Source organism: Diadema setosum, chromosome 20, assembly GCF_964275005.1.
Source record: "Diadema setosum chromosome 20, eeDiaSeto1, whole genome shotgun sequence".
Taxonomy (NCBI): Eukaryota; Metazoa; Echinodermata; class Echinoidea; order Diadematoida; family Diadematidae; genus Diadema; species Diadema setosum.
Window position 1 is genome coordinate 10,727,526 of NC_092704.1, and position 26,005 is coordinate 10,753,530.

The window sequence follows — 26,005 nt, forward strand, 5'->3', positions numbered from 1 at the left end:
GTTTGCACTCCTTTGATCAGTTCATTCTAAATCTCCCTGAGAATATTTAGAGTCGCAGATTTGATAACCAGCCAATGGTTGTGAAACGTACAAAGTATACTTAAAACCACTGAAATAGTAAGGCGCATTTGTCTGAAATGTTATCGGTTTATGAATTCATTAGTTGAAGGTATTTTTTTTTTTACCATATTAGGAGAATGATTTAAAAATGGTCGAGTTATCACATTTGATGCATATAGTAGGTGAGTTGTATCACAAAACATTTTACCATATACAATTTCGCAATTATAATCCTAAGATATAAGGAGATATGTTTCTCAATAAATCATTGTATTACATGTAACTGTATAGACAGTTTATTCTGGAAACAATTTTATTGTAACTATTGTTCACATTTTGTATATTTAACGATTGATTACACTGATTAACATATGGCATTGGTTGTTTCTATCCCTAACTCACATTTTTAAACTATTTTGAAGCACTAAAGATGGGTTTTTACTTCATCTGCAAATAGTAAATAATGCCTTTAACCCCTATATCTGTATCAATGATAAAAGCGCCACCATAATGGTATAGTGTTCTGTGTTGTTCAATAAACAAGTTTTAATTCACTTTACTTCTCTGATCCGGCTTGCAGTATACATGTATCTTTTGTCATATGTTGGACAAAATTGTTCAGGTGACATGGGGGAAATTTGCCGTAACCTTTGCACAGAATATGAGTATAAACCGGTTTACCGCTCATCTTTTTAAATTGTCTCTGGTATGCTACAACCATTGTTTGTTTGTTTGTTTGTTTTCACGTAAATTATGTTTCGAAATTCATCCTTGACCAAATCTCCCCTTTGCATTTACCCGATGGTGTATAACAAACACCAGAAAATTTTCTCCTGCCGTGTGTGTATACTGGGATAAACAACAGAGAGGATAGTACCGTCATACTGCTTCATTGAAAATGTGCTGTCCGTTTTGTATTTTCACTTTAAGCCTTTAATCACCACCACCGGTGATGATTATCTTTTAAATAATTCAAGTACATTGTAGTATATGAAGGTGTATACCAATGGCAAGTAAATGGTCAGGGAGGGAGCAAAACACTGCTTGTCAGAAAACTGAATTCATGTTATAAACTGGACGTGTAGCTTGCGATATCAGTACATGACTTTTGTATAAAGTGATTCAGGTGTACATGTTACACAATAATTATCTTACTCAATCTTTGCATTGTTTCATTAAAAAGATAATAAAAAATGTTTTATAAGTAGCGTAGATTATGTTTATTTTTATCTGACGTGTGTGCATTCAGAATGTGCAGATGGATATAATAACTGCAGTGTAGTGAAAGTTGCTTCAGTAAGAGATGATTAAACCACAACTTTTGCTTTGCAATAATGTCCATGGAATAAAGATTGTGCAATATTTAAGTGGGTGCATTGTAACGACTTAGCTATGTTTGTCTGATTTTATAGAAGTTTTCAATGATCGCTATGAATCGCTGATATTGGCCCTCAGTCATTTATACATGTACGATGAATTTATACAATTGTACGTGCAAATTTATGGTGATTTTCCTTTAATCTGGAAGAGGTGTTTCACTCTCAGTCTTCGCGCTCATTTCTTATCATCATCTTTCGGTAAATCGGTCTGCCAGATGAAAACTGAAATCATTTTATCGAAGTTCGTGCCACAAAGTTGGCACCACCTGTGGATACGAACTCTGCCAACTTCTGGTGGAGATGCTGAGAGATAAAGGTTTCACCATTTATAGGTCACAGCACTCTTCATGGGAAATTAATCGATGAATCTGCGTCCATGTGATAGGTTTTCTCTATATACTCTGTATTAAAGGAGACGTGGTTTCGGAGTTGTTTTCAGGAAGACCTAAATGTCAACGACGCATTATAGTTGCTCTCCTATAAAAAGTTTACAAGACCCGTGGCAACGAGTACTTAAGTGTAAATAGCATGCTATAAAATGAAACTTCTATGCTTCGGCATTGCTTCAATGAGACTGAAAATGCTCACGTTTCACAAGGAGTACATTTTGCAATGAAACGGATTTTTAGTTCGTCTGAAGCCGTTCGAATCAAATGAATGGTCCAGAATGTTCCTTTTATTTTGGCAACAGCTGATTTATTTATTTACTTTTTCCCCTCGCTGCATGCGGCTCACTCGCTCTTTCGCCTAATAATGATTGTGTGCATCGATTCTTCCGTTAATGTATGGTGTTCGTGCACTTGTCTTCTTCCTTTCGATACATTGGGCTTATTTTCGTGTGCCGTGATATTTTGAATGAAAATAGAATGTGGTTATAGCCCCGCTCGTCTAGGTAAGGCCTACGTATCTCAGGTGATTCTTTGTGGGTTTGTGAGTAGCGTACATGCATGTTTTGTTTTATATTAGATAAGGTTATCTCGTCTGTTCTTTCCAGATATATTATAATGGCTGATGGGTATAGTTCAGATTTAAACTTGTCCAATGATTTATTGGTATGGAAAATGATGTGCAGTAATTGGAGAACAAAGTGTATGACAAGTTCGACGTATGAGATCCCTTGAGACAAAATATAACCGTGATTTTTCCCTGTTGACGAGACAATGGTTGTATTCACGAGTTAGGCAAAGCCATATCGAATTCGAGATACACTTAAGAATGTCTGTGTTGTATGGTAAATACTCTATTTGTCTGTGACAAGCTTGAGGCGAAGGGTGAGATCCTTGCTCCGTGGGCGTCTGACGTGTGCTAGGTCGATCGCGCAGGTAAATAACGGTGAACAGTACTGTCCTTTTTTCTCACCACACAGCATCTGTGGAGTTGGCACGTCCGTGCGAGCGTGTGACGAACGGGAACCCAAAGGTATACCAGCACGCTCTGACGGGGAGCTCCGCAATGAATTAACGCACTCCGATCCTGCGCGCAAGGCCTTTCTTGCTCGTATACTAGTATACTGTCTGGCTTATCTCGCGAAGGTGAAGGTGAAGGTGATATAGAGCGTAATTTCCCTCATTCATGTGTGTGCCTAAGCAATCCCGCAAGCTGTCTAGTCTTATAGCTGTGTCCGTGAGGATATACCCTCGTACTTTGTTACTATACAGCAACCAAGCCATCTCAGTCGTCGACTCATATCATGCGTAATATATCATGACAAATGGAGGATGTGGAAGTTCTCACTAGCTCCGAACGCGATAACATGATTTGATTGGACTCAGTGCGTCAGGTAGCGAGCGAATCCTATAACACACAGAGAGCGTCGCTAAACAGACAGAATTTGGTGTGAAGGTTTTCTGGGAACGATCGAGTGCACAAGGACATCGTTACCCGGAATTGAATGCTTAATGCTGAGAATGTTTCGAAACGCATTGACAGCCTCTTCATGACACGATTAACTCTTTAAGTCCTGGAGGAATTTCACTACAAAAATAATAATAAAAAAAAAATCATCATCGCGTCATCAGTAGACTGGCACCTTTAAATTTAACTGCGTATCTCATATTCGACTTGATGGGACTCGTTAAATTCATTGTATTGCAAAAGCTCAGAGGTGTGTACAAAAAATTGTGTCTATAACATGAGAGAAAAACGGTGACTTAATCTTGAATGTGTTGTCAATGTAACAATCTGTTTTAAAGTTAACAATATGCAGGCTTTTGAAAATTCTGGAACCGCAAAGAACAACAAAGTAAGAGCAATCGAGGGCACAAACGAAAGAAAACGTTCTTGCTCTGCTTGTTGAAATACGGAAAATGATTATCAAAACAAAAACAAAACGAAACAACCCCTTGAAAAGATGCATAAAATTAGATGAACGCATAAATATCGCTGCCACGACTGCCAGAACTTAAATGCAAGTCGATGTTGAGAATCTTTGTGCTTTTTGATTCTCTATCCTGTGCGCTACATTTCCTCTCGGTTGTCTCCCGAGATCTGATGCGGAAACAAGCACTCAATCCTAAACTTTCTAAGAACGTGTTTTGATGGGGATTTCGAGGTAATAATGGCGGACAATGCCTAGTTGTACAAGTAATCGCTATTTAAGGGACTGTATAGAAATCGACTACTTACTCAAAGTAAAGTGAAACTTCATGTTCTAGTTGGCTGTACATTATAAATTCAAACACAAAAGTATACAAGAAGTGCATTTTCATGTATCATGAAAGTTTGACTTGAGGCAAGATAGTTATGGAAATTTCAAGTTTCACGTGGCTTTCCCAAACTTGATAACGATTACCGTCATGGTATAACTCCCAAGTATGTAATTATTGAGGAGTTATCACGTCTTCAGAAATCTCTCTTTCGCTTACCAATCTTCATTAACTTCATTTAGAAAGGCTATTCAAAAGAATCGCATAAGTTGTGTCATGGTCTATATAGCAATAACTTCGAAAAAGGAGGGCCATAGTGAAATGTTGAAAGAAATAAGTGTGAATATTTTTTTTTTTTTAATGAAGCACACCAGCAGGAGAGTTATGACACGATTGCATCATCGCCTTAAATCACATTTTGCATACAGGATTGTCAACAATTTAACTGTTTTGCAAAATATATTCGCACCTCCTTTTCCATAAACTCTGAAGTCAACTAGACGCGGATCATAGGAGTTATCTCTAAAGGGTGATGGGTATAGTATGGTCTTTGTTTACTGCGTATTTTCACCCCAAGTCAACTGTAACAGTGATGATACAAAATCAAGAAATAAATCGGACACCAGAAAGAATGTTACGGAAGGTTATAGTTTCACTTGTCTTCTTCAAATAATGGTAATGGTCTTAATCATTTTAGTTGCAAATTTATTTAATGTAAACAACTCGCAACTTTCTCATTTGTTAAAAACGTTTGTTTTTTGTTTGTTTTTTCACGAAAATCTAAGATCATGATGTTGGTCGATTATATTTAGCAACTATAGGAGTTTCCTCTGCAGATCTTAAAAAAAAAAAAAAAAAACTATACACACTTCTAATGACACTGATCGCAAGGAAAACTAAATAAAGGTATGAACAAACACATTGCGTTTCGTTTCGACAGAAGAATCTTAGCTTCGTCATTCAAGAAAAAAAAAATATAGAATTGAATCATGCTCTGAAGTATTATCTGATTCTACTCTGAAACATTTCAATGAGATACCGTGTGTATTTATCACTTCTGAATACACTTAAACAGATTTATGAAACGGGATTAATATTTTTGAAGATGTTTTCTACGAAGGTGTATCAAACTATAGTACAGTATATTGAACAGAAATTTGTTTGAAAAGAAATCTAGTTAATTGATATCGACACACGTCTTTATCGATAGGAGAAAAGAACAACAAACTAAAATACGAATGAAAGTAATCAAATACACAATATATATTTATACAACTAGCAAGTAATTAAGACGTGCATTAGCGTGTTAAATCATAGTTTTTCAATATATTTCTATGTAGTGCAATGTGAAACTTTGTTTGCTTTTGCAAATAATCATCTATACTCGATGTTTCTGTGATTGTGAGGCCCTGAAAGCTTATGATGAATAGGAGGTGCTTCGGGCGCCTAAATAGACACTTTTGGGGAGCCTTGTAAGGCATCCCAAGATTTATCGCATAGATTGAAAAGCAAATAAAAGCCCCCCAAAACAAACAAAAAACAAAAACAAAAACAAACAAACAAAAAGCATGTCTTCAAATTTAAAGAACGATGTGAAGAAAATATAAAGAAAATTCCACAAAATCCGATTTTCTATTAAAAGTACACGATATTCTCTCGACTTGGTTTTGACTTTTTTTTTTACTTTAAGGGTAATATTATTCCCCCTGGGATGATTTCTGAAAGAGGTATAAGTTAAGTGCTCTTCCTTTTGCTAGCAAAGTACAGACATGTTGAATTTTCTTGACATTTTCTTTATATCGTTCTTCATCTTATATGTGACGTCACAAACTGTATGTAGTCTTCTCATTTAGCGATAACTGCACCGAAACTTTAAAAAAACCATGTACATGTACTTCAGGGTTTAAACAGTTTTGTTTGAGCATTTTATATCTATTATATTCACCAATTAAGTGTATTTCACTGGACCCTTTGCTTCAATAACATTATTTTGTCATGTTCTTGTATGAAGGTTATTTTATTGTACGCTCTTTTTATACCTTTGCTTTATTTTACTAATGTGAAAATTTGAATAAAAAAACAAACAAACGTAACACAATTAGAGATACCGCGACAATCTCTTCCATAAAAGTGTACCTCCCAAACAGACGAGGTTACCACCATAATTATTATAGACTTCCCCGTATATTGGCCTATAATATGAATCGTAGTCGTGGTCTTTGCCGATCAAATTTGATTTCAAAACCAATCCTTTTAGACGCAAATGCAGCATCATAAAACAGATTTTGGAGGCTCAAGCACAGATATGTGTCTTCCTCCTCCCCCCCCCCCCTCACTCTCTTTCTCTCTTCCTCTCAAATCAAGTTCACTGCTGGAAAAGAAAAAAGAATTCACGAAGGAGTTAGGAGTTCACGAAACCCACCCGCCTAATCTTTCGATGGTTAAACGCAGATTAAACAACCGGGCAATGTACAGTACGTAGTTCCATTTTGCTGCTTCGCGTATTAATTCCTAAATGAACTTCCAATCAATGATTGACAAGAGTCGAAGGGAAAAAAAATATGATACATGCCGCCGAGAATGATTCCGCAATATTTTGCCATAATTGCAACAATGGTGCACAACGCGCAATGGAAATCCTAGCACTTTACCCGGATTTGATTTCTGAGGGTACAATGAGTCGCTACATATATGACATTCCATTTATGTTTTATTGCATGTTGGAACTAACTCCTGTGGTTGAGTAGTATACTATGGTATAGCCAAGGTTACATGTGGGGCCTATCATGGGCGACAAATCAAAATATTTGCCCGGTCATCGTTTCCATAATGCATCTGGAAGAGTTTTGTAATTGAATGGTTCTCATACGTATGAAATGTAACACTGAAGGAAATACCGGTAAGGAAAATGCTGTGTTTTAAAAAGGCGGAAGATATGAGGTTGCCGATTTATGCCGTAGGAGGAATATAGACTGAAACCGTGGTTCGGATAGCCATACATACTCCTTTACGTGTATACATTATCAAAGTTAAATTGATGGATAAGACGCAAATCAATCTTCCACGCGCGTATAAACGAGCTCTCCCCAGCCTTATGACGGTAATTACGGTCAGGAAACGTAATAGCTTAATCAATATCCGGCGTCATGTTCGTGGTGGCGATATTTGTGCACATATGGCTTCATATTACCTGTCGGCCAGTATTATGGACATAGTGTTGATGCGAGACTTTGTTTTGCAATCAATATTGACAAACAAGTATACGAACATACGATACAGGCCTAATCAATTACCCCGTAAACGGCGATACCGAACAAGATAGAATATATTTAAGTTATTCGTTATTATTAATCATTACCATAGAAATTGTTAATGCGCAACTCAAACTTATACAAGAGAAAGAGATGAGTATAAAGAGAGACATGGTGGGGTACAATTCGAACTGCAATACAAAATAACACAAACTGAATCTTATATTTTGTTGTTGTTGCTCTTATGGAGAAAAAAAAAAATACAAGTAGAAATGGTGCCCTATCAAAAAAGAATGCACTCAGGCATTACTGAAATCAAATCAAGCGACGTCATAAACAGATCAAACGTTGCTATTGTTTCAATTTGTGCTAAATTAAGTGTCTCTACTAACGAGGGAGCTCATAGTGTCGGGCAATAGCTCCTGCTTCCTCATTACGTAGTCTTTCCTTCCTTCTTTCCCTCTTTCCTTCTCTTCCTTCTTTCTCCCTTTATACTCTTCCCCTTCCCATTGTCCTTGTTGTCCCCGAGCGTCTTTGTGCCTGTGTGTGTCATCCGTACGGTTCCCATCCTATTTTTTTTTTCCTGTTGTAAGTTCAATTTATTGAGTGGCCCGTTTCTCTACAACCTTGTCTTTCACGTGGGCCTCTCTTTTTTAGTAACACAATAATATAATTATTTTGAACAAAAAGTTTCATATGTTTACATAACTGTTCTAAGACATTGTATGTTTTGTTTCCTTGAGCTTTGTCGACAACAAAACTGTGATATTGGAAATGAAATTTGAATTGAATTGAATTGAATTGAATAGAAAGAAATGTCTCCACATTGGAGGTCATGAAATACCTATTTCGCATTACCAAATATGCCTAACACGCACGTGTCCAAACAACCACATACATACACATTACTTTTCGCCATCCCAACTTATAATGATCAAGACATTGGGATGCCTGAATAGAAACTGCGCAAAGACTTACGAAAAAGAAATCAAAATGCTCGACTGGACATTCCTAGACACTATAATCGGGCAATTGATTTATAAAGAACTCTACTTGCAGATCATAATACTACATCAGTTCATTTGTCGGAATAAATCGAAAAAGTGATAAAATCGTTTTTTTTTTTTTTTTTTCATGAGGGTACAGTTTCATAAACATTCGCAACATATACAGCTCTGGATGAACACTTTTGCTTATTATAAGTTTTGGACGGGATTAAGTTTTGATTTATTCGTTTCATCGTTAGGTGAAATGTCATTAACGTTAATGAATAAACAAGCAAAATGTACCCGAGTTTATTTATATTTCGAAATAAATCTTCAGATTGCTCAGAAAGGTGGCAGCATCAAACCCTGATCATCAAAGGCACAATTAATGCACCTGTAGAATTCTTGTGTGCATCCCTGGAAAGCTGACAGCTGTTTGAATAATAAAAGCCAGTTGGAACGCCAGCTCTTGAACCTCCGTGGTCTCACTTCGCCGGTTGTATTAGCAAAGAGGAAGTTCGAGATACACGTACGCGTGCCTGCGCTCAAGCATCATGTGTGGCAATTAGTGCTTATTTGGAGCTGGAAAGAGACCGACTCTCAGCCTATTCTGATGTCGGGCAGACTTTCGATGCGTCGGCAGAACATTTTGATTGTAACAACGTGAATGTGGCATGCGTTCATCCGCACGTGCGGACACCACTTGAACTCGATGCTTCGATTGCCTTTAATGGAATCAGTTCTATATATTACGCATGCACGCCAGACTTATCAAGAGCAACGGTAAGAACAACAACAATAGAAGGGCTAATATAGATATGCGGTATCACTCTGAATGCGGATATTATAGATTATACATTGAACGTCCTTGCTAGCAGTGTATACATTTCACTTCTGAGCTCCAAGTAGTCTTGGTGTCGCATGATATTTCCGTTTCTTCAAAGGTGATCGCTGACTTGCTGTGAATATAGTTTGCTCCTATCGTGTGTCGAATATCCACTGACTTATAGGGCATAATGCTATACTATCACGTTCCCCATAAGATATTGCTTGTAAAACCGACATTCATTGGATGATGGCTCTATCAGACGGCTTGATCAACGGGTGGGAGTGACATCAAATGCAAATATGTTTGGCAGGGAAGTTCAAATAGATAGGCGAGGTTATCTGCAACTTTGCGCATGAGCAGACACACGCCGTGTGATACAAAAAGGGGAATGCTAGTTCTTAGTTAAAGCCTATTTGAGTCGATTTATGTGTCTTTGATGATCATCTTGTTTGTACGCAATACGAATAAATCTACACCATTACCAAGCTATTGGCAATCATCATCGTATTTTCCAGCTTCTAATCAGAGTACATTTGACGATCTACCCACAGTGGAAAGTTGCCGTCTTCTCTGACACGTCAAGTAGCTGGAACTGCACTCGATAGTATGCAAGAACTCAGTGCATGCAGGGAGGCGGAAGAGAGATCCCTCCCTGGTACATGTGTACATGTATTATGATCGACAGTCTGTTGCGCGGGTACTCGGTCAGCTTTGTATGGTAACGACACGTGGCTACGGGGATTTCCCCATACAGCATTCTCGGTGAATGAATGGGATTCCGCGGCGCGGTGGACTAGTGTTCGTGGAGATTCAAGCCTCGCTCTTCCGCACAGATGTGGACAAACACTCGGTATGCCTGTATTTGCGTGAGCGTAAACGTTGCTTTCGTAACCGATAATAATTCACATATAATTGACTTCAGTTGACTTTCCATCATTACGTCGAAATGATCTCATCAACCTGGAAATACAGAATAAATGAATATTATGTTTGGTATTTATAGCCTCATAGTTTTTGGTGTAGTCTTGCAGACGATACAGGCATCACGAGGAATGGTAATGTGCAGCAGTAATTCAAGACGGTAATTTATTGATGGCGGGAAAACCCGAGATTCAACTAATGAGGATGTGTAAAGTTTATAATCTTCTTTCTAGAGGCGTTTCATTAGATTATGTGCAGAAACAAGAAAGACCTTCATTTTTACTGGAGGAAATAACAGCAAGAGTTTGTATCGTTCTAAAAGAATGATTGCAGAGGAAATTAACTTCGACGTTTTCTTTGATCTGTATTGAGCGCATATCGGGGCGCATACGTATGTCCATTTGTTTTCGATGATTGTATGTTTGTGAGTTTATTTTTGATTTTTTTTTTCAGATTTGATAAAATTGAACCACGAGGTTCCTTTAATCCTCCACTGCAAGCAGTGACATTCAGAATGTCAGTTTAATAATGACAAGATGATGATTTTGCAACAAATTCCCTTAGAAACTGATGGGTTAATGGTACTATGTTCCTTTCAGGGTCCTGTACCAAGCAGAGATAGAGAGGGATAATTGAGATACTGAGAGAGATAGAAGAGAGATACCGAGAGAGATATGTTGAGAGATCTAGTGAGAGAAAGATAGGGAGAGAGATAAAGTGAGAGATATTGAGAAAGATAGGTACAGTGAGATGTCGAGAGAAAAAGAAGAGAGATATTGAGAGAGAGAGAGATGTTTGAGTGAGCTATAATGAGAGAAAGATATTGAGAGAGATAAAGTGGTTAATATTAATAGAGACAGAGGGAGTGACGTTGAGGGAGATAGAGGGAGGGCAAAAGGGGGAGATTAGATAGAATAGAGGAAAAACAATCGGTTTATATTATTTCATGTATCAGAGCAAGTCATAACAAATATCTTTTACTATACAATGGTCACAATCATGTCACCAATATAACTCTGTGTCTGTTCCGAATTCAATGACTCTAAATGTATATTTTCATGGACGATGTTTTCTATACTCTCCTGGAGAACAGCGTAACCTACTTACCTTGCACTCGTAGGTTAACTCGTGACTATATTTAGCCCGCTTTCGATGATCTAACCTCATAGCAAAGTTGGATAATCTAACCGCAATCTAATATGGAGATATGTTAAGTATACTGAGTATTATAGGCCACAGACTGCACACAAGTGAAGTTGTGGTTTGCGAGTATTATTAGAAGGGCAGGATGTCGAAAGTCCGCGTGTGGATGACGAGTGAACATCTTTTTTAAAGAAAAAAAAAATGAACTTGATGTTGTTTCCCTTTTTGTGTGCCAAAATCATTCTTAAACAATCTAATTACATTTTATAGTTTGTTTGTTTGTTTGTTTTTTTTTTTACATTCCTGGTGTCATGTGGTAAGTATACCTTTGCACGTCATCAGTATAACCTGTCATAATATTTTATATTATATATTCATATTTTTTTCGTTCTACGCGTGTGACATCTCACAATGTAGTAGTCTTCTCGTCCAAGGATGGCAGCACTAAAACTTTAAAAATTCAAAACATTTGAGAGGATTGTCCGATTTTCCTCAAACTTTCACTGATGTGTTCTACTAACATTGCCGCATTCACTCAATCCACGCATACTAAGGTGAACTTGTCCAGTTTACCTTCTTTCAAGTCCAAGGTTGATATATCGTTCGGTTCGGTTTGTATAGGCTTTTAGTTTGTCACCCATTCTCATTGACCTCTTCTCTATAGATTCCTTTCCTATTCAGATTGTGTTCAATCATTGCATCCCCGCATTTGATTCTTGTGTTCAGTATTCAGTGTTTAAATAGGTAATCCCACAGCTAGTTGCCATTTTCTTCCTGTACATGTTTTCATTGGTTGTTTAGTGGATTTAGTTCTTATAATTTTCGTTGGCCTCCTCCACTCCTGCTATATGTTCTCCTACTGTCCTAGTTGATTTGATCATGCGGGTATGTAAAGGTACTTTATGTGAATTATGTTCACTGCAGGAAATTTTTGCTGAGGGCAAGCAGCCTCAGGATAAATCAGTGCCTCAGGATTTCAAGTCTGCGAGACACGTTGCGTATTTCCATGTGTCCAGAATCGTGTAGCACACCTACACTCACTGGCTCTTCCTTCTGTTGGGACTTATGCAATAGCTGTCTCTCTTGTGATTGTTTGCTTACAAACAATTTGACAAACATTAATTTTGTTTTGCTCCTTCACCACAGTCACATGATTAATTAAACGATATAGGAGTGTTGTTCATGTTCTTAGTGGAATATCTATACGCATGGTCTGTCGTGCGTTGCTGTAAAAAAAAAAAAAGAGGTAGCAAATCGTTTGTACAAAGGCCGTGTTTGACTGCTCACAGTGACATGACCTTTTTAGAACTGGGATCATAATATCCAATTAAATGTGCAGTGCTGTCTTTCTGAAGTCGGTGCGGGATGAAACGGTCCTATCTGGAAATGAAGTTTCAGAAAATTAAGACATGAACAGAACAGTGGAGAATTGATCTGAGTGTGAGTGTGAGATTGAGTATGTTTATTTGCCCACGGTCATCTTACGGTAAAAACAAAAAACAAAAACAAAAACAAAACCATGGAATGATTTCATTCAACCAGAAAATGATACAAAAGTCATAAAATGAATATGAGTACAAATGAAAACATGTAAGTAATCATAAGGAACGAAAACACACTGGGAGAATGCGAGAAAAGTAAACGGCCGCTGACAAGTTTAGTGAAACGGCATATCGTTACCGTCATTGCGACATAGGAAAGGTTGAAATAATCTTGGTGAATGATTTACAAAACAATGGTGCGAAACGGCTTTAGAGAATGCGCTAATTAAAGTTACGGATCTTGCTTCTGTAGGTAATGTATTGAATAATTTTGATGCTGAATTCTAGCGAACCATGTTCGCTAATTTAGTTACTACGTCACGCTCGCTGCAGGCAAGGATGGTGAAACTAATTATGAACAAGACAACCGAATTAAAGCAAACAAAAAACAGAAAATCGTACGTCCCGGCAGTAGAGCGTGAAACTGCGTCAGCACCGGATGAATACGAAGACCAGACTGACAGTAGCACATTTGGTACATGTAGTTCGTGGATACACGCCAACAATTAGGAAATAAGTCACTTTAAAAATACAACTCGCGGACGGCGAGCTTATGGGCGCAGGTTTGGGAATACTGCTTGTCGGATCCAATTCATTACGGCGGCATAATGACTTCCGGTACTTCAGGCTCGGTTGAGGTCACCACGCATGGAGGAAGTTTAGAGATACTAAGGTATTCTGTGCCGTTATTACATGCAAGCCCTCTTGTCGTTCGCGGATTCTTATCACGCTCTTTCGCTAGTGCTTATGGCATCTCACCTGACGACCGCCGTAACTGGAAGAATTCTCAGCGGTGTTATTCCGATGTCCATTCGTGTAATGGCGCATATACAAATATTTCACCCCTTTTTTTTGTGGGGGGGGGGGGGATGACCATTTCAGTCTTTTTCTCCAGGAACAACAATCGTTACGAGGGAAAACAAACAAACAATATTGCATGCATCACATGAAAGGATCTGCAAAGGTTCTAAACGTACATGAAATCGTGAAATACACATCAGACACCCGTTTTTCAGAATTATGTTGGTGATAATTGTGTTGCAATATGTTGGACAATATTGTCCGACTTATACTTGTTCAACGGTTTGCTGATGAACAAAATTGTGTGAACAAAATGGCGCGCGGTCTTTCAGGTTTCTTATATCTGAGGAAGATTTCTGTAGACGACTTGACAAGCTTGCTTTTATGTAATTCCCGTTATATTTCATATTTCTATTGCTTTGCAAGATTATAACCAACACATACCACCACGTTTATTTTCATATCGAGACAGTCGTGCGTTCAAGTGCATGTGTCACCTAATTTGTACTTTTAACTTTTGTAATTTTATATTTTTGGGAAATATCAGTGTTTTTTCGAGAAATGGGAGAAAAAATGAAAATGAAGGTGAACTATAGAGTTGAAATTGATATTGTAAAAACGACACAATCCATTTGAAAGAACTTATTTCTTTATTAAATGTATGTGGCAAGAAGAAATGAAATGTAATGATGTAATTAGTATAAACATGGTGACCCTAACATACTGAACCTTGTAATAATGGTATTGCTTTTTGTCTCTCTCTGTCTGTCCCTCTTTTGTTTCTGTATCTTATTTATCTGTATGTCGATCTCTATCTGTCTATCTATCTCTTTCTATCTATCTATCTATCTATTATCTATCTATCTGTCTATCTATCTATCTATCTATCTATCTATCTATCTATCTATCTGTATATATATATCTATCTATCTATCTGTCTGTCTGTCTGTCTATCTCTATCTATCTATCTATCTACCTATCTTTCTATCTATCTATCTATCTATCTATCTATCTATCTATCTGTCTATACCTATATATCTATCTCGATCCCCCTTTCTATCCACCTACATCTGTCTTTCCCACACCTGTAGCCCCGCCACGATGCATCGGAAGACGCGGCTGAAGATCACCGATCTCAACCGTCACCTGACCTGTACGCTATGCAAGGGCTACCTCGTCGATGCCACCACCATTATCGAGTGTCTCCATTCGTGTGAGTGTGATGCAAATTAATGATGTCAGGTGGTAGTTTACGCATGGTCAGGAAAACATCTACATAGAACACTCTAAAAAATGAAATAAATCACCATTTTAAGTGTCGTTACTTATCCAGCCTTACTGATTTAACACTCAGAATGATGTATTTACCATTTCTGAAATTGTAGTGTAATATTTTGAGTTTTCTATAGTGTTGAATTCAACATTTAACAAAAGGTTGGAGGAGTGCTAACATTCAACTGTTGATTTACAATTTCATTTTCTTTTAGAGTGAAAGAGTGTTATTAGTATTTGTTCACCAAAATAACAAAAATCAAAGTCTATAAAATGAAAAGAGAATAAGTCATCATATAGACTCAAAAAATGACGGGAAAAGAATTCGCAAGTTTGTATGTCACAAGAAATTTAGACTAGATTTTATATGAAAATAGACTGTTTAATTGGTTTAAATGACATATATGTGATGTCAGATTTTTACTTGTACCTCCATGTGTGCATCGGCTTGTCATCTCATGGTGATTACTACTGCAACAGCAACAGCAACAATTATTTCTGATTTCTGTCACAATTTAATGTTTTTCAAAAAGCTTCTTTTGGGGGTGATATGAGACATTCCGGTGTGAAGTGGGAAATTGCCAGGGGTAAAGTACAATGTAGATCAGATTGGAGAAGTGGAACACGCACTTGAGAATCTCAATTAGATATAGGAGCTATCACACAAAGGTTAGAAAAACATCTCACCGTACTTCAAAGACAGGCAAGAAGATTGTATAGGCCTCAAACAAAAAAATTCTCAAAATAATGTTCTTCACAGACGCGTCATTAAGACGTGGTTACAGATGACAAATGTGGTAAGACTGATTTATAAACACGAGAAATGCTCATTTTGTGAAAGTATGTACTCTTTCAAACAAAACAAAAAATTATGTAATTCTTCAATTTATGTGTTCTATAAAAATTTAATAGAATGTTAGGTTGTCATCCAACTGTGATTACAGTATCTTGTTATAATCAAACCTTTTGAAATACGCTTAATTCATTAACATTCACGATAATATGTGTATATTTATGTATATATAATAATATACGTTTTTGTGTGTTTGCTTTTCTTTTTCTCCCTGGTTGCAGTCTGTCGGAGTTGCATCGTGAGGTATTTCCACATCGGCAGCAAACAATGCCCCGTGTGCGATACACAGGTCCACAAGACTCGGCCGCTGTTAAACATCAGGTATCCATCCACTTCCACCATTCTAGCTTTCACAGGACCCACGTTTCTGTAAATGCCACTGACACCCCACCGAGATATAAGATACAATTCTGCAAGAGATGAAGTTTTAAGACCCGGTAGGGTAGGGATATCATGGAGTGGGAAGGCTGAGCCGACTCGGATATATTCGAGAATCCTCGTAACGAATTGTGTATAACTTTATCACTTATCCCCTTTGTAAGAACACACACGGCCGAAGAATCTCGAATGGATCCGACCGTTACCGATGAGCGTACGCTTCGATGCACATATTTGCTGACGGCGCTGATTCGTGATTTTCGAATAATATATACATCCTTGTGGGAAGAGAATTAACATTGATACAGTCGAGCCACCCATGAATCCCCATGCATGCTACCTGGTCATTATTGCGTCCATGGCGAGGCAAGAATGCTGTGTTTTAAAATACAATCTATTCGGACTATGAGATCCACCGTAATTCAGTTGTATAGGTGGTGTTATGAAATGGGCTTTAGAATCTCTGCAATCTGATTGGTCAATTGTCATGCATTGATTTTTACTGATCCACACTGAGCCATGCGTCCGGTAAAATCCGAACGCATGGCTCAAGTCTTGTATTGTGTTGTAGGTGTACTGGACGCATGATGGGGAAAATGGTTGTATTTCATGAATTTACGGGCCCATTTTATAACACAAAAAAGATGCACGGACCTATTTCGTGGATCAATGAGAATTGGATGCTCTGGTTTGAATTTGGAACAGTCTAAAACCCACTCGCTGCGCTCGTGAGTTTAAACAGTTCCAGAGTTAAACTCGCGCATCCAATTCTCACAGATCCACTCTGTCCTGTGCATCATTTGTATACTGTACTTAACCAGGGTTCCGTTTTGTAAACAATGCTGCGACTATTGAAAATTGTAGAAAATTGCAGTAAATACTGCAGAAAACAACCAATCATTTCTGAAAGTCTAAGTGTTTTTTGTGGTAACTGCAGTGCCGCATCTGAAAGCATCTGCATGACATTGGTTCCCGGTAGAGTAAGTTATTGTAATACAATCGCATTCATTACAGTGTCGTAGGATTTTGATTAAACACATATTTCTTTCACTGGAGGATTGGTGCTTTCTTGCCTAAGTGATAATCAATAAGAATCCAGGATTGCTGGCAATGCCGTCGAAGCGTTATCAGTCAAGAGGTCCTTCTTTTTTTTTTGTCTGTTTGTTTCATGTCTCCATATACATTCAAAATCAATATGTTATTTACCATCCTTGTCATGGGTATAAAAAATGTACGATCGTGTTGTTATTAATCGAGAGGTAAGAATGTTTACTCTAAACGCTTTGCATTGTTTTAATATGATTGACAGAATGTCGTTGAAGATCATGATTTCAGTCTTATACGTAATCGATAATTTAGATGATAACGGTCTCTTTTCTTCCTGCTTAGGTCCGACAAGACTTTGCAGAACCTCGTGTACAAATTAGTTCCAAGTATGTTCAAAGGTAAGTCCAACATCCAACTCTCCGATCAACTAAATAGAGCATCCTAACCTTGATTTCCGCTCCAGGTAGTATTGAATAAAACTGAGCGTCGAAAATCATGTGCCCCTGCTGGGATCAAAGTGAGACATTGAATCAAACCTATAAGAAAACCAGTCGTTAAAATCGTTGTGAAGACGATTCAGTGAGGGGTGTATTCCTTTACGCAGATTTTGCATGAAAAGTAATGGTTCCTTCCAATTTCCGTAGCGTAGCAATGGTGTTAGGACAGCGAATATCACATTCTGAAGTCCCGTTTTAACAGAGCCTTTCAAAGTAGAGTTACCGCGGCAGCGTCCGAGTAATCTTTTTTCACCCTGCCTGTTAAAACGGTTGTTGCTCGGACGTTCTCGCAGTAACTTTTGCGTTTTCCTCTTGTAATTTCCTGCTGTTTTATTGTCCGAGGCGCGGAAATTTGTTCCTCGGACGTTGTCGCGACGTTGCCGCGGTAGGGTCTGTTGAAACGGGGCTTTAAACCCCGGTCACACAGCGCTTTACGGCTTAATCACGGCCAAAACACATCAAAAAGTGGTCTCCCGTGAAGCAGACGATGTTGTTCGCGTTGATGTCGAGTTTAAGACGAGCTACGGTCGATTTATAGACGTGGCAGGACGCGGGAAAAATCTGAACGGCGTCGGACGCGGTAAGAAGTTTTGAACTGCTCAAAATTTTATTCCACGGACAACCAAGGGTGGCACACGTGGTAAAGACGTGCAACACACGTGATAATCCGTGTTCCGGCAGTGATTAAAACTTGGGGAGACGCGGTAAAGACGCGAAAGTTTAGCGGTCTGTCACGGGCAGAGCACGGTCATCTGACGCGTGTTACGCGTTGGTATCACGGGAAATAGCGTGTGTTTAGCGGCTTATCGCTGACAAATGAATTTTTCCCGCCTACACACACGTGGCTGGACGTGGTTAGCCGTGCTTAGGCAGTGCTTCAGCAGTGGAACAGCCGCCAACGGCCATACCCCGTACAAAGCACGGCCAAACCAAAATTGACCAAAAAATTACCACTTACGACCACGTCCACCAGATTTTCATAACTTTTTGTACGTGATTTGGATTTGGAGTGCTGTGTGACCGGGGCTTTATAGAGCCTGACTGCCGACGCATCGCCTACGCTTAATTCCCCATATTGATATTGCTCCCTGTACCACCTCCTCTACATACCTCGGACCACGTACAGTTGGGATTTCTTGCGACAAGACAATGTCGTTTTCGAGATCCGCAAGTTTTTATCATCTCGGGTTCTTTTCTTTACGTCAGCAACGGCGTCAATTATTATCTCATGTACACAGTTTCCATCAGATATTTTATAACTGCCACCTGTTAGTAACATGTAGTGATTATTAGTAATTTTAGCATGTGGGAATACTGTTTTGGCCGCGTGAAATTCTGCGTACTGGTAATAATCTTTGCTGTAATGAATATAGGCCAACTGTGTACCTCTGTGCAAAACAGCCCACTGTAAGTAACTTTCATAGGAATAATTAGTAAATAATATTGTACACAGACATAATTATCATGTAACGTCTCCTGAATTTGTTGCACCTGTAAGCATGGTAAGTCATGCATGACATGAGCGAGCTGGCGTGCATCTTATCCTGTAAATAATTTGCAGCAAAGTTGTAAACCGGTTAATTTATTGTTTGCTTTTGTTATTTCAGGTGAAATGAAGAGGAGACGAGAATTCTACAAGACGCACCCACAAGCCAGTGAGTATTTTGTGCCAATATGTGTCATGGAAGTATTGCTGTTTTGTTTGTGTGTTTTTACTTTGTACATACCAGCTAGACAAGAAACAACAAAGACCGCAAATCGGGTAGCTGCGCGTATATCTCTACTGAATACTCCACTTCCCAAATGACTTTCTGAACCTATAACAGTATTACGTGATAATTCAACGTTATCTTTTTGTTTAACTGCGACTGCTTACCTCCTTGTAGTATAATCTTATCAAATGTCGTGTTGAATCGGACCATCACGCTCTCTTCCTCTGGAAAATTCGTCACACACACGCACACATGCGCAAAGGTTAGCTTTAATCGGACGTGGATTTGATGTCACCTGTCTCAACTTTTGATATGCCATGACTGTATTGTGATAGGTTGTGCCGCAAAGGCAGTTGGAGCGATGAGGTATAATACTAATGACAAGGCTCTAGACTTCTTGTAAAGTAGATCGAAGGTTTTTGTTTTTCCCGTCAAGAACATTTTTTTTTTTTTTTGACCAGACGTTTGCCTACACCAGTGCGTCCCACACGTGCCACGTGCATGAATCCGGACCTGACAGTGCTGTAGTGGTAATGATAACGTGTGGGTTACCTGGGCTACCTGGGCTAACAATGCCAAGTGAATCTTAGGATGATTAACAGATGAATAAACTATCCACCTAATTCAGTCGTTCATTCAGTCAGTCAGTCATTCCATTTCATGTATTTTCAATATCCAACATATTTTACCAAATACTATTATACTAAATTATTACAAAGTAACGATAATGCACGTAAACACACCTGCACAAACATGCTATACATACATATGATAAATGTATACAAATATCAGTTTGATCTTCGTGAAATCAATGCGATTTGAAATAGTACGCCTACTTGATCATTTCATAATTATCATCGTCGCTACAATAATGTGATGTTACACTTTGTCTTCAGGTACTAGCCTGTCTTCGAATGTATCGCGGGAAGAGCGCGGCGAAATGGACGAACAAGAGCTCATCATTTACACCGACGACGAACACCTCAGCCTGTCGCTTGAATACTATCACCAGAGTATCCACATCCCCAAACCCAAGCCCACCGCGGCACTCGCCCGCCACATCGGCAACGGGGACGCGGCGTCTTCTAGCGGCAACAGCAGCAGCGCCAGTAGCAGCTGCAGTGACACCAGCAGCGAGAGCGGGAGTACTGCGGACGGCGGCGGTGGGGGAGATCCCGTCGGAGGGGAGAGTGGCGGCCAGGTAGCGGACAAGACCATCGCTTCAGATCGCGCAGCGGTGGGTACCGCGTCAGGTGGAAGCGTCAGCGGGAACGCCGCGGTTGGTGCGGAGGTTCACGCTAATCGGAGTCAGGCGACCGAAGCGAAAGCTACGGAGAAGAAAGCCGGAGGCAACATCGAAGCAGCTGATAACCAAGCACAGGAGCGGTTAAAAGGGAAACCAAACGGGTCAACAGAGGGTCCCATTAACGGTAAAACGAGAGCCAACGGCGACGCAAAGGGAATTTCGGACGAGGTCAGTGTACCACTTGACATCTCCATTTCCGCCTAGTTATAGGCATACATTTTGAATGTCGTTGTACTCATGATTTATCATTTTCTCTTCCAATCGAAACGTTGAAATCATATTTTTGTCAATATATCGTCGATTTACGATATGAGCCAGTTGGTCATTGCTTTTACTTCGATCACATTACTTTCCTTTCATTTGTGTCTTTGTATTGCAATATCATTTCAAGCTCTTCAATATCTCTTCAGCAAATGGATGAAAAAACAAAAGTCGCTTGTAATCTACCGCGACTACTTTAAAGAGTTGAAGAATTTACAGTTTCTCTCGTAATTGCGTTTCACAATTGTGGCTGATGTAAACTGCAGAAGAAAAGAGTATGCGTTATCATGGTATGGAACTGCCAAATTTCCCTTTTTGTGTTCGCTAATTCAATAGTCGTAATCTACATCTTATATACCGGTATTTGTTATTGCTTTCTGCTGCTTCATAATGGTGTGATTTCCACTATAACATTGTAGGGTTTGCGCATTGGTTTATATGATTTTTTGTTCTCTTTCTTTTCTGCGGTTCCGTCAATGTTATTTTATTGAATAGAGCCGAATTGATTCAGTATGTCAAAAACAAAAGTCTTCCCAAATTCTGCATCGTTTCTTTTTTGCTCTAGTAAAGTTCGTTACGCCAAAAGTCAAGGCTCAATGCAGTTACCGTAACGTCGCGTTCTGATTATAACACATCCCAAGCCTGGCATTTCTTAATTTTTACTGAAAAGAACTATTCTTCAGTACCCGCACTCTTTTGAATCCTTTGTGCAGTCGTCGTTCGTTTTGTCTTCCTCCGCAGATTGTTGATAAGCGGTATTTGCGCTGTCCCGCAGCTGTCTCTATCGGCCACATAAAGAAGTTCATCAGGCATAAATTCGGCTTGTCACTGGCGTATCAGGTAAATAGAGGGGAAAAGAACACACACACACACACACACACACACAGGACACACAGAAAAACAAAGAGAGAGAGAAAAAAAAAGATAGAAGACAAACAATATCATGCTGGATTCACAGAAACAATTGCAATGTCTCTATTTCGCCAGGATCGAACATTTTACTCGCCATCTTTAATACAGTCGACAACGCTCTTTGACAAAAGAGAGATACAATGATATGCTTTGCATGAGCGCGCACACTCTGTGCGCACTAGTCTTGTTTCCAGTCACTTTGCCAACTTTAGTCTCTTCCGCAAAATGCGCCCTTTGCGGAGGCGTACCGGTAGTCGCTGATCGCGACGGAGGAGTGGACGCCTTGGTCGAAGGCAAAGGCGCATCTTCTCTTCTCGTTCTTTGATCAATAATGGCATCACACACTGTGGCCTACCATATGTACAACCGTGTGCATTACATTGGTTGCCTGTAGAGCAGAGAATCATATTTAAAACTCTGTTGATTGTATACAGTACCAGTGTACATTCAGGAACTTGTAGAGTTAAAAACATCATTTCAAACATCGTGTCACCTCCGAAGTTCACGGGATCAAACATTACTGAAATATCCATCAGGGAAATCAAAAGTTACTCTTGGTGACAGGGCATTTTTGTATGCTGCACCAAAACTATGGAATAATCTCCCTTTGTTTGTAAGACAATCAGTTACAATAATATGAGTTTAAAGGAGACCTCCGGATGATTTTCAAATTTTTACATTTGAACATATATAAATTAGTTATACTGGGTACAGAGTTTCAGGATTTATAATGATTGGGATGAAAAATAAGAATGTTTTCGAAGTTTATAACAAATTGCAATGAACAAGGATGATGACATGGCAGCCTCACCATAAGAATGCATGAGATGTGGCTCAAGGAAGCAGCACAAAAGAAGAAGGCATGCATAGATTACACACTGGTGAGCTTGCAAGCATGCGGTATTGTAATGGAATGACACTGCTACATTTCTGAAATATGTGAGGCTCCTATGTCATCATCTTTGTTCAGTGTAATTTGTTTAAGTTTTTTGAAAGTACTGTTTCTCTGCTCAAGAACCACAATAAATTCTACAAATCTATACTTGAAGCTGTTGATTTATGTACTACATGATGTGAAATTATGAAAATCGTCCGGAATGCCCCTTTAAGGTCAGGTTAAAAAGTCATCTCTTGAAGTAATGTATTTCATGTTTGAATTTCTTGTATGTATGTTATTTTGTAATGCGCAGTAGAGTATATTATTGTAGCTGCGCAATATAAATGTCCTTTATTATTATTATTATTATTATGTAAAATTCATTGGTTTGTTAACTTTTTGCTACAAAAAACAACAACAAACAAACCAAAACACCCACACAGAGAGAGAGAGAGAGAGAGAGAGAGAGGGCGAGAGAGAAAATGTCCTAAGACTCCTGCATATGCGATGCGCTAACAGGCTATGGGCTTTCATCACACAGCTATCTATCTATTTTATGTAATATATTTGTTTATTTGTTTATTTTATTTATTTATTCATTTATTTATTCATTTATTTATCTATTTACATACCTATCTATCTATACACCTACCTACCTACCTACCTACCTATTTATCTATTTATCTATTCATCTATCTATCTATCTATCTATCTATCTATCTGTCTATCTATCTATCGCACCCTTGTTTATCTTTTCCAGCAATATGGTGCACATTCAGTGTTATGGTCCACCCCAGGGATGACAGCTCCTGTTGTTCTTGTTTGTTCTTTACATTTTTGAAATACCTTTCGGGGACAAGGAAGTTTGCGTAATTATTCAAATTCATGAAATTCTTCCGTCGAGATGTTTTTATTGCAACTGATTGACAATTGATTTACGTCGATGTAGGGCAATTTTTCATTCAGTTGCAACAAGGAAGTTTTTGTTTACTCTGCCTTCTGATGTGCACGCCAACAGTGCAAACTGACTACCAGTTCGACATTTTGATCGTTTATCATAATTCCGTGGCCCCCGTTTTACAGCGTATTGGGAATACATTCAATAAAATAATTTGCAAGTATTTCATAGAATGTAAACTTATTCTCAAGACAATTTACTGTATGTCTACAAGCTAATCGATGTCAACAATAAATCAAAATACGTAAGAATGATAATAGAATAGAAATGTAATGAGAAAAAATAACATCTATAATACCTTATAAAAACATGTGCAACGGAAAGAATTATGTGAAAAGGCACCAGCAAACTTAAGTGGGTTCCGAATAGAGAAAATATGCAAACAAAGTAAACTAAAAATTTAAATTTGTTATTTTATTTCAATGCTTTGAAATGTAAAATAATAATGTAGTATAGTGAGGTGCCCGCACCCCGCCAGGGGCCCGAATACCGCCACCCGGCTTAAAATATTATTGTTACAAGCGCACTGAACACAAAATTATGCCCGGGACTGTGTTCAGTATCCCTTGAAAAACTTGAAACTTGGCAGGGTTACCACAAACAAGCAAAGTGTGGTGAAAAAACGAGCAGTTTTTCGCGAAAATTTGAAATTTATATTAGGAATACGTGTTATAAGTATCATCACGGTCACCCCCACGCATCTTTTACGTGCTTGTCTATGGGAGCATCACCGTCACCCGCACACGTCTTTCACGTGCTTTGTCTATGGGAGCGCGGGTGGCGAGTTGCGGCGCGCAACTTTTTTCGCATCGTTCGCGTTTGAGGACGATAGCCTAAAATTTCCGGTATCGAACAGTAAATTTGTGGTTCCATTGGAATCTTCAGCATTTTTCCAGTATGTAAATAGATTTCATAGAATTTCAGTGACGAAATGTGATTCAAATATGCCTAAAAATTAACTATGGCGAGGTGCGGGTCACCCAAGTATACAACAAAAGATACCAAACAGACGCGCACGCGGACTGGTGAAGCGATGCGCGCACGCCTAATGCGTTATTCTCACTAAGTACTATACTGTCTTATTCGATCCCCCTGTTACTACGCAGATCGAGGTGATGTACAGAGGGAGCGAGGACGAATTACTACCGGACGACTACACGCTCATGGACGTGGCGTACATCTACACATGGGGAAGAGTGAGTCTCTTAAAGGGGAAACACCACGCATTGTTCAAATTGGCTCCAGTATAACGAGAGTAAAATCAAACAGAGCCACGTAACTTTTATTTAATTAGGACAATAGCTATGAAATTTATAGAGCTATGAAAATTGACATATTTTCGGCAAAAAATGTGGACATTGCTGACATTCACGCGCAAACTAAATCAAGGCGATAATTTTGTCGCCTCATATTCGTAATTTGTTCAGGAAATAAGAGTAGTGTGAAAGCATATCTTATTTGCCGATAATTAAGCAACCATAGCCCTTCCCCGTTGCAAATTAGTTGTTGAATTGTTGCAACTTAAAAATACATTTCGCTGTTCATGACATTGTTATTGATATTTTAATGAAATCGTGTCGAAAAAACAAAAGGAAGATTCCCATACAAGCGAATGGCAGACATACTATTAACCTCATCTTATTTTTCTTATGGTGACTTTTTTTTTTTTTTTGGGGGGGGGGGGATCTAAAACTGAAATTCCGTAACTTAACCATGCATGTTCTGTGATGTCTGATTCCAAGGAAACACACTGTTAAGCGGGTTTGGTTTTACTGTATCTATAATATAGTCAACTTTGACCTTGTAGTAGCTCTGCACCGTTACTCGTTCAGTATCACTGATACTCGCTAACACAATATTTTATCCTGTAAACTGCCACTTTGATAAGGGCGTCTGCCGCTTAATAATGCACCATCTTTGGCGGCCAACAAGGGCGGTTTTTTTTTTTGTGTGATATTGGTGACTTCTTTCAAAATTATCTTTCAAAATTATCCCCCTCCCTCGTTGGTTAACATGGTGCTACGAGCTCATTGATGTCAATGTTGTCATCAAACGGGATATATCACGTTGATATAGATATAGATAAGCATCGTACACTGGGGTAGATTATATTGCCGAATAAAAATAAAAAATAAAAAATAAAAAAGAGAGAAATTAAACCTTAAAGGTCCAGTTTACCTTTGGGAGCAGTGATTTCAAAAATGTTCAAGATATCACATTTGATTCATATGTGTAGATCTGTCGTGTCATAAAACATCCTACCATATACAATTTTTGCAATAAAGCCTTAAATATAAGGAGATGTCAGTGTTTTTCTCAATAAACCGTAACTGTATACGCTTTAGTCTGAAAACATTTTTATTATAACTATTGTTT

At 38.6% G+C, this 26,005-nt stretch overlaps 1 protein-coding gene across 2 annotated transcripts in view; it reads left to right on the top strand.

Moving 5' to 3' along the window:
- LOC140243937 (uncharacterized) overlaps positions 1 to 26,005 on the top strand; it is a 55,990-nt gene that overhangs the window by 27,397 nt on the left and 2,588 nt on the right. For both annotated transcript variants that reach the window (XM_072323605.1, XM_072323606.1), the window contains 7 exons: positions 14,648 to 14,769; positions 15,903 to 16,002; positions 17,449 to 17,504; positions 19,211 to 19,258; positions 20,212 to 20,789; positions 21,624 to 21,722; positions 24,736 to 24,825. In XM_072323605.1, coding sequence (XP_072179706.1) covers positions 14,658 to 14,769; positions 15,903 to 16,002; positions 17,449 to 17,504; positions 19,211 to 19,258; positions 20,212 to 20,789; positions 21,624 to 21,722; positions 24,736 to 24,825 — 1,083 coding nt within the window. In that variant the 5' untranslated portion in view covers positions 14,648 to 14,657. The remainder of the gene's footprint in view (positions 1 to 14,647; positions 14,770 to 15,902; positions 16,003 to 17,448; positions 17,505 to 19,210; positions 19,259 to 20,211; positions 20,790 to 21,623; positions 21,723 to 24,735; positions 24,826 to 26,005) is intronic.